Source organism: Panulirus ornatus, chromosome 12 (assembly GCF_036320965.1).
Source record: "Panulirus ornatus isolate Po-2019 chromosome 12, ASM3632096v1, whole genome shotgun sequence".
Lineage (NCBI taxonomy): Eukaryota > Metazoa > Arthropoda > Malacostraca > Decapoda > Palinuridae > Panulirus > Panulirus ornatus.
The window spans coordinates 25,498,149-25,515,563 of NC_092235.1; the positions used below are offsets into that span (position 1 = coordinate 25,498,149).

General features: G+C 38.0%; 1 protein-coding gene across 1 annotated transcript in view; it reads left to right on the forward strand.

The window, feature by feature from the left end:
- Positions 1 to 17,415, forward strand: part of LOC139751892 (protein tolkin-like) — a 361,718-nt gene that overhangs the window by 326,608 nt on the left and 17,695 nt on the right. Inside the window, exons 8-12 of the mRNA XM_071667556.1 lie at positions 2,223 to 2,345; positions 8,115 to 8,260; positions 9,020 to 9,215; positions 12,174 to 12,296; positions 13,676 to 13,836. Of these exons, the coding sequence (XP_071523657.1) occupies positions 2,223 to 2,345; positions 8,115 to 8,260; positions 9,020 to 9,215; positions 12,174 to 12,296; positions 13,676 to 13,836 (749 nt within the window). The remainder of the gene's footprint in view (positions 1 to 2,222; positions 2,346 to 8,114; positions 8,261 to 9,019; positions 9,216 to 12,173; positions 12,297 to 13,675; positions 13,837 to 17,415) is intronic.

Below are 17,415 nucleotides of genomic sequence, written 5' to 3' on the forward strand. Positions count from 1 at the left end.
AATATATTCTCGACTGAGTTTCCCATGAGGCAGAGCTGATGTTTCCAACCTGTATGCCTCCTTTTTTTCACAGATTTATACGTAAAAAGTTGATGTATAACAGTAATCGTCGTTTCTTGTTCCATTTGCATAAAACACGATTTACGATTCATAGTTCCAGCTGTTTGTGAACATCAGAGGAAAATATGTATGTTATGGTGAGGAGATATGTGTAGTCGCTCATGTCTTGTATGTATGTGCCAACACGAAGGCTTTCTCCAATATTTTCTCTTGTTTATTTCTCTGATATTTCGTTTCCATGATCAGTGGGAGTCGTGCTGTCATGTTCACTTGTAGGTTTGTACCGTCTTGTATAGGAGTTTGATTAATCAATTTTTGACATTTTCAGCGACAGTGATTGAAACTTCCAGGGATGGGACCTGAGTTATTTAGATTCTTTACTATTTATCAATTCTAAATATGAAACTCGGAAGGTAAAAACTTACTTGGTTTTGCAAAGGAGATTGAAGAGAGAGACGGCACTTCAGAGAGTATGGCTTTCCTGTTATCTTTCCATTCGAACCTTATGTTAGTCAAACTGTTGTGCTGATTATGAATGAAATATGATTATGGAATGCTGGCAATGTTATAATCTGTTTTATGGGAGCTGAGGATGAATATCCACATCCAATATCGCGGCAGGAATGTGTCATCGCCCTGTTTGTTGACAAATCCACTTTCATAGAATAAATATTTACGTTCGTATGATCATCATGAATACCTAAAGGAACGACCTAGGCATGGAAACATATTATTAAGGTAATTGATTATATTGAAAACAAGTTATGCAAACTTTAATTTTTTTCTATTCTTGATTTGTAAGAGGAATTTGGAGAATTGGATGCATATTGAAACAAAATAACTTACTTTAATAAACATTAGATAAATGTCATTGCGTTCATTGATTTGTTCTTTGTCCGTGAAGCTTATTAACCACTTCATAAGAAACATACTTTGTGCATTTCTTGTTGAAACATAAGTTTCATTCATGTAGGGACAGGCATAGGGACTTTGTACGTAGGGACACGTAGGGATTTTTCAGGATTTTTTTTAGGGATCTTTGGACCAAAATTGAATTTTCGTGTTGGCAACACTGTGTGGGCATTTAAAGACTTCGACTTCAGTTGCCCATCAGTAGTCGACGGGGAAGGTCACGTGAATTTAAGCTGGGATTTGCAATGTCATGTGTTTACTTATTAAAAGGCTCAATATGTTGACCAAGCTTTTAGTACCACGGTGCCAAACTTCGATGTCATCATATGACTTAAGCGACAGTGATTTTACTTGTAGCAGTGATAGTAATGGTATATGTAGAAGAGGGATACGACCAATGAACCGCCGCCAGGACTCGAAGAAGGAAAACAAATGGAGGTTTGATGTTACTGAGGAGGAAAGTGTCACCAGGGAGACGCAATTGGTGCGTTCTGCCCATAGCTCGAGACTGTTGGAATCTCGTTGCTTGCTGGACCAACGACACCTCCCCCAGACCTAAGAAAAATGGGCCGTAGGATCAGATGGCATAAGGAGTCTTACAGTTTGGATCAATCGAGTGGCGTAGGACTGTGTGACGCTGTGGAGATTCGTATGTAATAACATTATCCCAGTTGATGAAGCTGGTTTTTGAAGTTTGCGTGTGGTGGGGAAGTTGGCAGCCATGTGGATTTCCTAGCATCCTGAGCTGGTGTGGGAGAAGAGAGAGAGGGAGAGAAAAAAAAAGGCCCCCGAGTAGACTACAAGGCGACAGCAGCCAACGTGGGTTGAGAGCATAAACATGGAAGGGGGGAAAGGAAAAAGAAAACGGGAATTGGTTAGTTACATTTGTTTTTAATGTTTGATTATTCCTGCCTGATTGTTTTCATGATAAAGTAATAATGGTTGCTGCTTTGCATCTAGTGAGGCGGCTCATGATTGGGTTACCAGAATAGTAATGCCTCTTTGGAATACTTTTGCCATGAAGGTTTCTCTTGGAGCTACATTTACCTTGAACTTCAAAGCCATGCCCACGTTTGTCGAGTTATTGTTACGCTTGGGCAGTAATAGATTCCTTTGCCATAGAGTACCTTCTGTTTTTTTTGTTTTTTTTTTTGGGGGGGGGGAAGATATAGAGTGGTACAAGGAACCATATGATTCTCAAACTTTCTTCCTGTTCCTCAGTAGGTTTTTGATGGTGTTTTCTTCCTCAGATCGGTTTTGTGGCAGTATGAGGTTCCCCAAAACCATAGTGTCTACTGGCAGTCGTATGCTGGTCACCTACATCACCTCAGTCAACCAAAACGGCCACAAGGGATTTACAGCCAACTATGAAGGTATGGAAGTGTAACATTTGTGGTACCAGGAATGATGGAGGAATGCTAGAACAAAATAGGTTAATTCTGGGATGGGATGCAAGGATGGAATGCAAAGGGAAGCAATGCAGAATCACAGTGAAGGGTAGTAGTCCAGGGCCATTAATGCAGGTCTGGTAATACAAAGAAGCATGTGAAACCATAGTGATACAGAGAAAGCAGTGAAAAGTTTGTAGTTTTAGGAGAAAAGTACTTAATTTTGGAACAAAAAGCTTTCCTAGCTAAAAAAAAAAAAAATACCCTTTAACTATTACCTGTGATTTTTGGTACTTTTTGCAGAAAAATAGATTTCCTTTAAAAACTCATTATAGGAAGTACTTTTCATGCTGAATACAAATCTAGGGTTAAAATATTAATTGGTCATCATTATGGCCCTTAATGAAACTATTAAATGAAGTCCATTTAAAAGTATCGTCTGATCATTTGCATCGTATTTACTGTGTAAGTATCAGTAAATCAGAGCATTATGATATATTTTCCATGATTATTTCAAGTATAGAAATGTTTCAATGTCTTATTTTTCAGTTTGAAACAAAAGATTTTGAGCTAAATAAATACTTGCAATTTTTGGTACTTTTCACAGAAAAATAGATTTCCTGTAAAAACTCCTTATAGGAAGCATTTTTCATGCTGAATAAAAATCTGGGGCTAGAATATTATTTGGTTGTGATTATGACCCTTAATAAAACTGTTAAATGAAGTCAATTTAAAAGTATCATTTGATCACTTATTCGTATTTACTATTAAGTGCAGTTAGTCCTGCCCTGAATGCAGTTTGGCAGATTGTAGCCAGGCATTTGTTGTTTAGTTTGCTCTCTTGTACATTTATCTTAGTATGGTACTGAAGGAACAGTTGAGATAGAAAAACTAGTTGTGGATTACTTTTTAATCATTATAGATAGATACTTTATCAGCCCACTGCAGGAATTCCATTGCAGTAAGCAGGCATGTGTTAAAGTTATATATATCATGATTAACAGTTTGATAACCAAATGAGATTGTATCCCACAAAAAAAAGCATTGAATAATTAAGCATTTAAAGTTTTAACACATGATTTTATACAAATGTGTTTGAGACACCTCTTTTTTTTATTGTAAAGTGCCTATGTACATATTGATCAAGTTTAGTATGAAGCTACTCCTTTTGAGGGTTTTACAGGGAATAGCTCCTCTTTTCCATAGCCCACGCCTCGCAACCATACAACATTGTTGGAACCACTATTCCTTCAAACATAGCCATTTTTGCTTTCCGAGATAATGTTCTCGACTTCCACACATTCTTCGAGGCTCCCAGGATTTTCGCCCCCTCCCCCACCCTATGATTCACTTCCGCTTCCATGGTTCCATCCACTGCCAGATCCACTCCCAGATATCTAAAACACTTTACTTCCTCCAGTTTTTCTCCATTCAAACTTACCTCCCAATTGACTTGACCCTCAACCCTACTGTACCTAATAACCTTGCTCTTATTCACATTTACTCTTAACTTTCTTCTTTCACACACTTTACCAAACTCAGTCACCAGCTTCTGCAGTTTCTCACATGAATCAGTGGGCTATGGATAGAGTTGTGCGCAGGAGGGTGGATGTGCTGGAAATGAGATGTTTGAGGACAGTATGTGGTGTGAGGTGGCTTGATCGAGTAAGTAATGTAAGGGCAAGAGAGATGTGTGGAAATAAAAAGAGCATGGTTGAGAGAGCAGAAGAGGGTGTTTTGAAATGGTTTGGGCACATGGAGAGAATGAGTGAGGAAAGATTGACCAAGAGGATATATGTGTCAGAGGTGGAGGGAATGAGGAGAAGTGGGAGACCAAATTGGAGGTGGAAAGATGGAGTGAAAAAGATTTTGAGTGATTGGGGCCTGAACATGCAGGAGGGTGAAAGGCGGGCAAGGAATGGAGTGAATTGAATCGATGTGGTCTACCGGGGTCGATGTGCTGTCAGTGGACTGAATCAGTGCATGTGAAGCGTCTGGGGTAAACCATGGAAAGTTGTGTGGGGCCTGGATGTGGAAAGGGAGCTGTGGTTTCGGGCATTATTGCATGACAGCTAGAGACTGAGTGTGAATGAATGGGGCCTTTGTTGTCTTTTCCTAGCGCTACCTCGCACACATGAGGGGGAAGGGGGATGTTATTCCATGTGTGGCGAGGTGGCGAAGGGAATGAATAAAGGCAGACAGTGTGAATTGTGTGCATGTGTATATATATGTATGTGTCTGTGTGTGTATGTATACGTGTACATTGAGATGTATGGGTATGTTTATTTGCGTGTGTGGACGTGTATGTATATACATGTGTATGGGGGTGGTTTGGGCCATTTCTTTCGTCTGTTTCCTTGCGCTACCTCGCAAACGCGGGAGACAGCGACAAAGCAAAATGAATAAATAAATAAATAGCTCCTCTTTTCTAGATCTCATGAACTCCCAATACTTATTCAGCATTTTGTGTATGGTTCTTTGATATTGCTATGATTTCCACAAAATATAAGCTTAGCCATAATTATTAGATAATGAGTGCAACTTGTAACGTGCAATGAATTATTTTGCTGCATTGAGGTACATCTTCACAGTTTGGCATAGTTTTTAATATACCATCTGCTTATGTTGCATATAGTATTTGTTAAGGTAAGATCCATAATGTGAGAGGGGAATTCCAAATTCTGAAGTGTTATAGGGTAACTTGAGTCATACAGAGTATCTATGGCTTTTTGTATATGTGCAAAACTTTCATGGGGATATTTGTCTTTTAATGCCAAGTATCTCATGTGTAGCATCATCATTACTCCTTTGTAGTAAAAACTATATGATATTATTCAAAAGATTATTCTGTGGATTATAGCTCCCTAGAGCTGGCTGCTTGTGTACCCACACCACTAGCTAGACTATGCAATACTTGGCAAGCTGCTGCATCACATGGTTATTGTATGGCCATCAGCAACTCAAGGGTAGGCCGTTTTGATACTTGCTTCTTCCCCTACACGTCTAAACTCTGGAGCTCTCTACCCTCTCATGTCTTTCCATATTACTATGACTTAGCACATTTCAAAAGAGGTTTTTTACTTTCTCAAAAATTTGTAAATGTTTTCCCTTTTTTTTCATTTCATAATTCTCTATTTTTCATTTAAAACTCGGCCTTTATGTGGATTTTTCTCCATGACTGGAGCCTTCAACATAACACTGAAAATACACTTGAGTAACCCTCAGCCTCCTTGTAGCTCAGCTGCCTTCTTTGGACCCTCCTAATTAGATCTATGTGCATCTTTAGGTGCAGTGACCAGACTTGAGAGGCATAATCAAATTTTGGTCTGATGTATGTTTTGAATAGTGTGTATGTATGCCTGAAGGCATGCATTTGGCATACCTTATGGAATGAAAAGTTCAGAAGTTAGAGACGGAAATGGATGATTTCTAACTATCAGGCCTATGTTATAACTAATTGTTAAGGCATTTATGCTGGGACAAATAACTAACCATGGCAGTGCATTCTTGTGAATATTCTTCACTGTGACATCTTGGAGGCTGTTTCTCTTCCATTTGTTCTTTAGCCATTGTTTAAGTTTAAACAAGTCCCATCCTATTTTCCTATGCAGGCCTGAAGATACTGTGTAGAACAACTGGAAATAATCTACATTTTCAATATGATTCTGTAGTGTAAAGATTGAAATCAGTTCTCCTTTGAGTCCTGTTTCCCATAGCATGGTCTATTTCATTTTCTTTATATGAAGTTCCATAGCTGAGAGGCCATTTTAAGGCCCATTGTACTCTTAAGATTGGCTGTTGTGATACCTCCTCCTTTCTTTGAATAGCTAAGCTGTGGAATTGTCTTCTTTCTTTTCTCTTACCCTCTTCATACAACCTTTCTTCCCTTTAAGTCAGATCTTCAGACATCTGCAGACCCCTGATTATTTTTTATTTTTTTTTTAATTTTTTAATTTTTTCTTCCTCACAAGATGGCCTTTGATTGGCAAATGTTTTGCTCATGCTATTCCAATGACTAAACAAGAAAAATTTTTCTTCAGCTTGTCAGTCTCTCTCTTGGTATGTGAAGACCAGGCTGCAACTGGGCATGAGTAAAACTTCAGTAAAAAGATTATCGAATCCTATGATAATATTGAATACTTGTCACCTTCACTGTTCTAGACAAAGTATGATTAAGTCGTTTAGTGGGTTCTAATGGGATTTGTTTCCAAGTCCAAGAATCATCATGGTAATGCACCTTGGTACTCGCTCCATTCTATCTGTTTTTTATTGAATAGGGCGACCAAAGCTAAACACAGTATTCAAGCTCGGGATGCACTTGTGCCTTGCATAGAATGATGATGATTTATCAGGAATATTTACTTACAGATTTTCTAAATGATTTTGGTTATTTTTGATATGGTGCTCACATGTGCTACTGCCTTAGTAACATGAACTGATATCATTAGGATAAGGTTAACAAACATGCCAAGAATTTTATCTTTCGTTCCCTTGAGTACTATACCCTCATTTTATGCTTATTTATTCAGTATGACGTTGCTTTTGTTTTCATTGAATGTAAAAAGCCAGCTGTTACAGCATTCTTTCAATTCATTAACCTCCTCCAGCGAAATCTTTGTTTCTTTTGGTCTTTGCTGTTATGTATATCTTAGAAACTTTTGCAGAATGTTTATTGTTGAACTGGATGTCATCCAGCAGGTCATTTACATAGATCAAAAACAAAATTGATCCTTGAAGACTTCCCTGCAGGACTCCACTTTCAGCCTCTAACCAGCTTGAAATTAGTTCCTCTGGTCTAGAGCCACCACCTCTTCCCAGAAAGTCCCAGATCCTGTTTAACACCTGCCCAATAACTGCAACTGCTGTAATTCATGGCAAGTAGTCTCAAAATTGGGACCACATCAGAATCTTTCTTTTGGTCAAGTGAATATCCTCCACACTCTTTCCATCATTTAGTGGCTTGTTCCTCAGAATATTTTAATTTCTGTACAAAGCAAAACCTTTGTAACTGAATCCATTTTAGAGCCTATGAAGTTTATGCATACATGAATATATGGGGCAGGAAGGTAAGGTGTGTGTATTTGATGATTATAATGCACATATCTTCCTTGAAGTGGAATTACTTTTTGATAATAGTTATATCAAGCAGACAAGTTAATCTCCACTTAAGTTGCTGATACGGAATAAAACTACCCTCTACATTATGTATTATTGCATTATTATAGTCACTGTCCATATCAGGTAGCACCCAGATCATCTGCTCTCAGCCAGGTGTAACTTGTTTGGTATTACATCAGAGCCATTGAAAGATTTTTTAAATCACATGGAACTAGATAATGTGTTCATGTCCAGCATTGCATGGATTGTTTCTGGAATGAACTTGGGCATCTCTCTGCTGGAGTACTCTACCCTAGCAAGACCCTCTCAACATAATCAGCCAACCCCATCCATCAAACAAAGGTAGCTTTCATTGACAGGATTGGTGTGCTGTGAGCGTGCTGATTCACATTGCTATTCAAATTTTACGTATTAAACAGTGATGGTAGATGCTTTCCTGAAAATGTTCAGGAATCACCTAAAGTGTACAGTGGGACAAAGGAAAAATATAAGAAAGGGAAACACAAGCTGCAAACAGATAAGACAATATAGTACTTATGGAAGTGCCTTTACCATTGCAAGTAACATCACAGTAAATATCAAGTCTGTGCATAATATTTCCCCCTTTTATTTTAGATAGTGTTGTTTCTTGTTTAGCTGTGTGTGGTGGAGAGCTGACGATGGAAGAAGGTCATCTGGAGAGTCCTAACTACCCTGATGACTACCGGCCTAACAAGGAGTGCATTTGGAAAATCACAGTTCCAGAAGGCTATCAAGTGGCACTCAGATTTCATTCATTTGAGGTCTGTACTGGTAACAGTAGGTCAACCAAAAGAACGTTTCCTGAACAATTAAGTTCTCCTCTGAAACTTTGCTCACATCCAGTCTCTAGCTGTAATATGTAACATGCCAAAACAAGCCCCTACCATCCTTAGCCAGCTTCACAGATTACTGCCTGGTTTCCTTTAACAGCTTTCTTTGAAAACTTATGAAGGTGCAACTGTTTATTTTATCATTGTGTAACCTACTTTTAAAAATGCAGGCGATTTATATATCCATAACTATTTGGGGAGGTAGTGGTCATTAGTCTGAACCAGGACATGTGAAAGGTTCACAGTAAACCACAGATTACTGTTTAGTCTGTGGGGTTTGGCTGTAGTTGTTAGGTTTGGGTGTGGATACTTTATTAGTGACAGTTTTAGAGGATGTGCAATAAAGTGGAAGACATAGCAAGAGCAATCTTGTTGCCCATCATAATCAGGGGTTAGGTGTGGAGATATGCCATCAAGGAAACAGCTTCTGTCTGTATTTTGCTTGTACCTCAATGTTGCGCAGTATTTTATTTGATATTTTGTGTACAGGTGGAGCCTAGGTGCTTATTCTTTGCTTGCTACTGCTTCAGTCACATAAGTTTATTTTTATTTGCTTATAGTATTTCAAAAAGATATTCACACTTGCCATACAAAAATAAAGGCCTTTATGATAGGTATAGTTTCAGATTCTGTATGTTGCTAATGTTTTGCAGATTGAAAGTTACGATGACAGTGTCTGATTTTTTTCAGATTGAAAACCATGATGACTGTGTTTATGATTACTTGGATATCCGTGATGGGCATGAAGAAAATTCTACGTTAATTGGTGTTTTTTGTGGCTATAAAAAACCAGAGGATATCAAATCTGCTTCAAATAAGATGAGAATAAAGTTTGTGACAGATGGATCAGTACAGAAAGCTGGATTCTCTGCCACATTTTTGAAGGGTAAGAATATATGTGGGGTAGTGTACGAGTAGAAAAGTATATTTAAATCTTACAATTATCTCATCACTAGATGGGACACGTGATCATCTTTGTTATGTATGAACTGAGCCATTCATGAGCAGGGACTACACATCTTTTAGTATAAGAATAGCATCATAATTAATGCAGATCTATCCATCAAAAGGGCGTAGAATAATGGGTGTGATTTTGTTAATTGATTTTTAATCTCGTGCTTATCAAGGTCAGTTAAACTGTAACTAAATACTTTTGGTAGAAAAATGAATTTATGTACTTGCTTAGATCTGGAGAAGATTACCTGAATGTTCTCGGGTAATTTATTTATTTGGCAGTGAAATGAAAACATGGCTCGCAGAGGGTAACCAGTTTAGATTTTTGTATCCTCTGTTTGAAGAATGGAAGGATATTAACACAGTCCTCCTGTCATCTTTCATTTGTGTATAGACATTTTTAATTTGTTACCTTTGTAACTGCTAATCATACAGATCTGAAAGTTTTAGGGCTGATTCTCATAATGAAAATAAATACATTTGTACCGGTAAAGCCAAATCACACATATTCATATATATTTGTATGTCTTAGAGTTTAGGTTCCATCTGTAAGCTTTGCTAAACATTGTGGGAGTTCGTTGATGTTGATGAAATTATCGGTTGAATTCTTGACTCTCAGCACACATTCAGAGTCTGATGAAGACTGACTGACTGACCTTAGGCATGTGCCTACATGATTTTGTTTTCAATAACGGAAATTATTTGAAAACTCGAGACTCCCTCACAAACTAGAATGTTGTTTGAACTGTAAGGAGAAACATTTATCAACTCACCCTCTGCAGGTTTTTTGTGTTTTTCTGTCTATTTCATGGAATCTGTGCACTTGTCTCATATGGGAAAGATACATCCACAATTTATACATTGTTCTTTTTAGAAGATATATGACACCTTGTGTACGTAAAAGACTATCTTGTACAACCTTAATACCTACATTGTCATCCATGACTTTAAACTGTTATCTGGAATAACTAGCCAGGGTATTGTCTTGGATTTTAGTCTTTAAAAGAAAAAGAAGTGTATATATATATACATATATATATATATTATCCCTGGGGATAGGGGAGAAAGAATACTTCCCATGTATTCCCTGCGTGTCGTAGAAGGCGACTAAAAGGGGAGGGAGCGGGGGCTGGAAATCCTCCCCTCTCACTTTTTTTTTTTAATTTTCCAAAAGAGGGAACAGAGAAGGGGCCCAGGTGAGGATATTCCCTCAAGGGCCCAGTCCTCTGTTCTCAACGCTACCCCGCTAATGCGGGAAATGGCGAATAGTATGAAAGAAAAGAATATATATATATATATATATATATATATATATATATATATATATAGCAAGATTGTGTTAAGAACAGAAGGCTGAGCCTTTGAGGGAAATCTTCACTTGGCCACCTTCTCTATTCCTTCTTTTGGGAAATTAAAAACGAGAGGGGGAGGATTTCCAGCCCCCAACTCCCTCTCCTTTTAGTCTCCTTCTACGGGACAGGGAATGTGTGGGAAGTATTCTTTCTCCCCTATCCTCATGGTTGTTTAATTTGTTTGTGGATGGGGTTGTTAGGGAGGTGAGTGCAAGAGTTTTGGGGAGAGGGGCAAGTATGCAGGTTGTTGTGGATGGGAGGGTTTGGGAAGTGAGTCAGTTGGTCGCTGATGATACAGCACTGGTGGTTGATTCAGATGAGAAACTGCAGAATCTGGTGACTGAGTTTGGTAAAGTGTGTGAAAGAAGAAAGCTGAGAGTAAATGTGAATAAGAGCAAGGTTATTAGGTATAGTAGGGTTGAGTGACAAGTCAATTGGGAGGTAAGTTTGAATGGAGAAAAACTGGAGGATGTGAATTGTTTTAGATATCTGGGAGTGGATTTGGCAGTGGATGAAACCATGAAAGTGGAATTGAGCAAAAATGGATGTGTTTGAAGGAATAGTGGTTCCAACAATGCTATATGGTTGCAAGGCATGGGCTATAGAGAAGGTTGTGTGGAAGAGGGTGGATGTGCTGGAAATGAGATGTGTAGGACAATATGTAGTGTGAGATGGTTTGATCGAGTAAGTAATGAAAGGGTAAGAGAGATGTGTGGTAATAAAGAGTGTGGTTGAGAGAGCAGAAGAGGATGCATTGAAATTGTTTGGTCACATGGTGAGAATGAGTGAGGAAAAATTGAGAGATATATATGTGTCAGAGGTGGAGGGAATGAGGAAAAGTGGGGGACCAAATTGGAGGTGGAAGGATGGAGGTAAAATGATTTTAAGTAATCGGGGCCTGAACATACAGGATGGTGAAAGGTGTGCAAGAAATAGAGTGAATTGGAACGATGTGGTATACTGGAGTTTACATGCTGTCAATGGATTGAAGCAGGGCATGTGAAGCATCAGGGGTAAACCTGGACCCACAGACCTTTCCATAGTTTACCCTAGATGTTTCACATGCCCTGGTTCAGTGCATTGACAGCATGTTGACCCCAGTATACCACATCGTTCCAATTCACTTTATTCATTGCACACCTCTCACCCTTCTGTATGTATATAAAATCCCAGTACCCTTTTTAATGGGTCTCCTACAGCTTTAAAGCTGTGCTCCAATTAAGATCAGGGAAGTAATGGACTCCTGTTGAGCAAGAAATTACTCGCTGAAAGTCTTCACTTTCAGCAACTGATGGTACAGCCCCTGATAAATGTGACTTCCCCTTTCATGCCACAACCAAGTGCAGGCCAACTCCTATAACAACCTCATGCTTCTGAGGTGCTATGTGAGCCTTCTACATAAGTCCAGATCATTTCTGATGATACAGATATAAACAGAGATCAGAGAGTTTCTGTATTCATATATAAGTATTCAGATATAATCTGCATTGGGTAGAATTGCATTCGTTGTTTCTTTAACAATTTTTTTTTCTTTTCAGAATATGATGAGTGCTCTAGTTTGGATCATGGATGTGAGCACAATTGTATAAACCAACTTGGAGGCTATGAGTGCCGCTGTAAAATTGGTTTTGAACTCCATTCTGATGGTAAAAGATGTGAGGGTAAGTACAAAAGAAAAAGAAAAAAATAATGTTTATATCCATATACTGTATAGTCTCTACAATGTGTTATAGATGTGAACATGGGCTGTAGTTGAGGATGGGCATATGATGGATGTGTTGGAAATGAATTGTCTGAGGATTGTGTGTGATTTGAGGTGGATTGATCAAGTAATATATAAGGGTAAGAGAGAAGTGTGGTGATAAAAAGAGAATGTGCTGAAATGGTTTGGACATATGGAAAGAATGAATGAGGAGAGTTTAACATTGAGGATAGACATGTCAGAAGTGGAGGGAACAAGAAAGGGGAGACCAGATTGGAGATAGAGGGATGATGTCAAAAGGCTTTGGAGTGATTGGGGCCTGAACGCTCAGGAGGGTGAAAGGCATGCATTGGAAAGATGTGGTATATAGGGGTCGATGTGCTGTCAGTGGACTGAACCAGAGCATGTGAGGCAGCCAACACAAACTATGGAAAGATCTGTGGTGCCTGGTTGTGGATAAATGGCAAAAGAACATTATCTGGGAATATACTGGTAGCCAAAAGGAAAATAAAGCATGAAGATTTGAATGCTTTCGTGATGATTCAGAAGTACATAGAACACTGTAAGGTGCATGACCTCATCAGGTGAGGGTTGGGCAGGAAAGTCAAGTAGGAATGTGATCACCAGTGGCAAGGGTCAGGTGATCAAAGGCAAAGGTTAGGTTACCAAAAGCAAATGTCAAGTGGACATTTATTTATCTAGTACCCCAGAAGTTGCATTTTCTCTTTGGATTGTCTCTGAAAGAGATGACGGTTAATGGAAAGGCTCAGGAGTACACCGCAAAATTAGTTTTACTTCATACTGTACAGCATTTCCCAGAATAGGAAGGATATCTCACTTGGGTTATACACAGGGAGTTTTCAGGACCTGCAACCAAAGATTTTTCAATTCTATATGGAGCATCATCTTTTCTAAGATGTTATAACTCAGAGAATGACAATAGAGTTTAGACAAATATTATTTTCCTTCACAATTATTGGCAGAATTTTTAGTGGAGGACATAGAAAACTCTTAAGGTCAGGGTAGATTTATTGTTTTGGATTCACTGTAAAGAGTGCCAAAATCAGGTTATCACTGACCACCCTATGATTCTTAAAATTTTACAATTTTGCCAGATAGCATGGACTTGAATCATTCTCGTGATGTTCCTCTAGGATGTTTCCACCATTGTAGTGATTCCAGACTGAGAAATTTTTTGTTTTTACCATACCCCTTCCTTCTAGCATTCTGGAAAACATAATTATAGAGTTAAAGTCAGTTGGGTGGAGGCCCAACTTATTGTTTACTATTGTTGTTTATTTGGTTTATCTTACTGGCCTTGTTTTTTGTCTTTCACAGATGCATGTGGTGGAAAGATTGACCAGCCAAATGGAACAATTACAAGCCCATCTTTCCCTGATCTTTATCCCGTAAACAAGAACTGTATCTGGGAAATTATTGCACCACCTCAGTACCGAATTACTCTGAATTTCACCCACTTTGATCTTGAGGGCAACAATGTAAGTTCTCATTCATTATTTTAGATATGTTACAGTATACTACTGCTCACCAACTCTTTAAAGGACATGATTAGTGTAGTAACAACATGGGGAGCATGATGTTATATCTTTTATAGTTGTTTGTATTTTACTCCATTAGCAGAATTTCATTTGAAAGTAAAGAGATACCTCCCAAAGCTAGACATTCTGGATGCCAGATTTGCCATGATTTGTAGCCTTTTGAAGGCCTGTTGGTGTCCAGGTTACAAAAGCAGGAATGTGGACATTTTGTCCAAGTGGGTGCATCATTTCTAAACATTGTCTCTGGCAAAAGATTGAACACAGATTGGTTGGTGCTTTTAAGCTGCCCTTCAGTTGGCCAGTGGTATTCCTATCAGTCCTTACAGCGGCTCTTTCATCCAGGTTTTACTGCATGCTTCATTATATGTAGACCTTCAATCTTTTTTGAGAAATTCCTTGTGTTGAACTTTTCATATATTCTTACAATTTTGAAACAAAGTTATTCATGGTGTATTGAAATCCAGTTATTTAATGCACTTCTTATCCATCGAGTTTATTAATAACTTTCAGTATTGCCTGCGCTTTTCCATGTCATAATGTGTCATTTACCACAGCATACCGAAGCACAAAGAAGTTTACTGGGAAAAATGAGTGCATAACCTTTTGTTCCTTGGAAATATGAGTGTGTTACCTTTTATTCCTAGGAAAAGTAAGCATGTAACTGTAAAAGAAAAGCTCAAAGATATACACATGCTATGTAACTTTTTGGCAATGAAAGATGTTATCTTCTGGTATGATATTGTCAGGTGAACTTTATATATATTTAGGCTACTAGAGAAACAGTAAGGCCTTCAGCCTTACCATTGATCCTGGAATGACTGAAGGCAAAGGATAACTCCCTAATGAAGATGACAATCAGTAACCCCAAGATTGAAGCCATCATCAGGGAGGGTACATTTAATAAAGGGCTAATGGGGTGCCAGACAGGTATGGAACTGACATCATATGATACAGGTACACCAACGAATTTCTAGCAACTGTTGGTTCGGCACCTCCTTTTGTCCAGACAAAATTACATGGGGTAACTTGAGATTACCACGGCCACCAGACTAGTTTGCTGGGCGGCCACAGATGACGTTGTGTATAGGGCGGACTTATTTACATTCTTTACATTGCACTTGTTGGTGGTGATCCCATAATTCTTTGAGATTCTTAGCTTATTTTGCTTAGCTTTGACCCTAGCTATGGCGTCTAAGACATATGAGAGCCTCATTCGTTGTGTCACACGTAACACCAGTCCATATCGATCCAAGATAAAGTAGAACTGTTGAAAAAAATAGACTGTGGTGTTTTGATGCATAAGCTGTGTGACATCTACAGTATTGGTTCACCAACTGTTTATGATATAAAGAAGCAAAGGGAGAAAATATTGAAATTCTATGGAGACAGCAATTTCGAGAAGCAAATGACGATTAGAAAAACTATGAAAGATAAGAGTACTGATCACAATCGAGTGATGATGGAATGCTTTTGACAGCGTTGGAGTGATGGAGTGGACTTTTCAGGTAGCATGACAATGGACCAGGCTAAGTTGTTCCATAAAGAACTTAAATTACGACATGAGTGTGACTATAGTGAAGGATGGCTTCAAAGATTCAAGAAGCATCATGGAATTTCCATGAATAAAGTGTCCGAAGAAAAGTGGTCTGCAAAGCACGAAGGAGCTGTTGAGTATGTGGATGAATTTGTGAAACTTGTAGCTGATGAGCACCTCAGTCCTGAGCTGGTGTATAATGCAGACGATACTGCATTATTCTGGCGATGCACACCTAGGAAAACACTAACGACAGAAGCGAAGAAGACCCCACAGGATTCAAACAATCTAAGGACAGACTTACCATCTTAGGTTACTCAAACATTTAATATTTGTTTAATTTAAATTTCTAGCAGTCCATGGTATACTTTAGACACATGGGAGATGTATAATTAGTGGGTTAGAGGTATGTTGATGAATTATTATGTGATGTACCTGTATTCATTTTACAGAGAGGCTGAAGGTGGATAAGATTTTTATATATAGATCAGAATGAGATCCTGCATGATTAAGATACTTTTTATTAACAATTTCTCCACATATTGACCACAAAAATTCTCAAAAAATATTGTAAAGTAAGTTTGTACATCCTAAACCCAACAACCATATACCCCACTTACTCTGGGTTTAGAAGGACCAATGTGTATAGAGAGTTTATAACATTATGTAAATCTTAATGTAAGTATCAACTGACTGAGCCTGATGGGAAGGGACTTTCTTCACAGTCAGATAATTTCAGGTTGTGGTACACCAACCTGCCAGGTGTTTGGTAAAGTAAAATATAAACTTTTACTGAACATCATGATAATCATAGAAGTCATGAATGATACAGAAATTAAAAATTAATTGATGTAATGGTAACAAATCTAGAACATAAATAAAACTTTGGTGTGTTTATTGTATTAAACAGAATTTGATTGTTATTGATTTAGTGAGTACTGTAAGCCTGTGTTCATTTTGTCTTTTACCAGTATATGGAGTAGTAGTTTTATATTTGCAAACAAATCCAAAAAGAAAGTAAAATGGTAAACACTCTACCAACAAGTACTTGCCATAGCATCATCTTGATCTTTGGTAGATTTGGATGCTTGAGAGTTCCTTGCATTTTTTTTTGTTCTTTCATTATCACATTAGACAGGGACCCTGTCTTTATGGCAGCTACATGTTTGAGTCATGAAAATCGTGTTTCACATAGTTGCCAAGTCTTTTTGTCTTCCCAGCAAATCTAGTAAATGTGAAGCAGAAGGTGCTGTCATTGCTGATTATGCATCTGCTAATTTTGGCTAGTTTATTGAAATTGTTTCAATGTTCCTTAAGTAGTAGCTTTAGTTTATCAAAATTTAGGGTGTAAGGTCTTTGCAGAAGGGATAAATGGAGAAATTCTGAATTAAGAAAATTTCTTACCAGCTTTATTTTTTTCTAGAATGTAGTCATTCCTTTTGCAGAATCGACTAATGCTAGTCATTGTATTACAATAGTTTAGCCATTTTATGAGATGGACTTTTTTTTTCATTAAAGTTAGGAAAAGCAGTTTTAATAAAAGGGACCTGTGTATGTGTGCAAAGTGACACTGTTCCTGAGCTTGTCTCGTAACTTCACCTACTCTGTAAAAGTGAAGTGTAGCATTGTGCCATTTTATGTATTGCTTTAGATCATTTATGTGTATAATGTTGTGGTGGACATGTACAAAACTTTTGGTCTTGACTTGGACAAATAGGCACAAATGAGTAACAAATGTCAAAACACATAGAAGACATATGTCTTTATTAGTACTGCTTATGTTGTCTGTGATCAAGTGTGGGTATCTCATTGTTTATGAATAGTTGTCCTTGTTGATTGATGAAATAGCCACAGACATGGTTGTGTTAGTGTAGCTGAGTGTTCCTCATTTGTTTCAAATTAGAATTCTGTATTAATGTCAGTTCCTCTCTCTCTCAAGGCCTTGTGAGTTTACACTCTGTGGTGCAGCATTGTCTGTAGCTTTC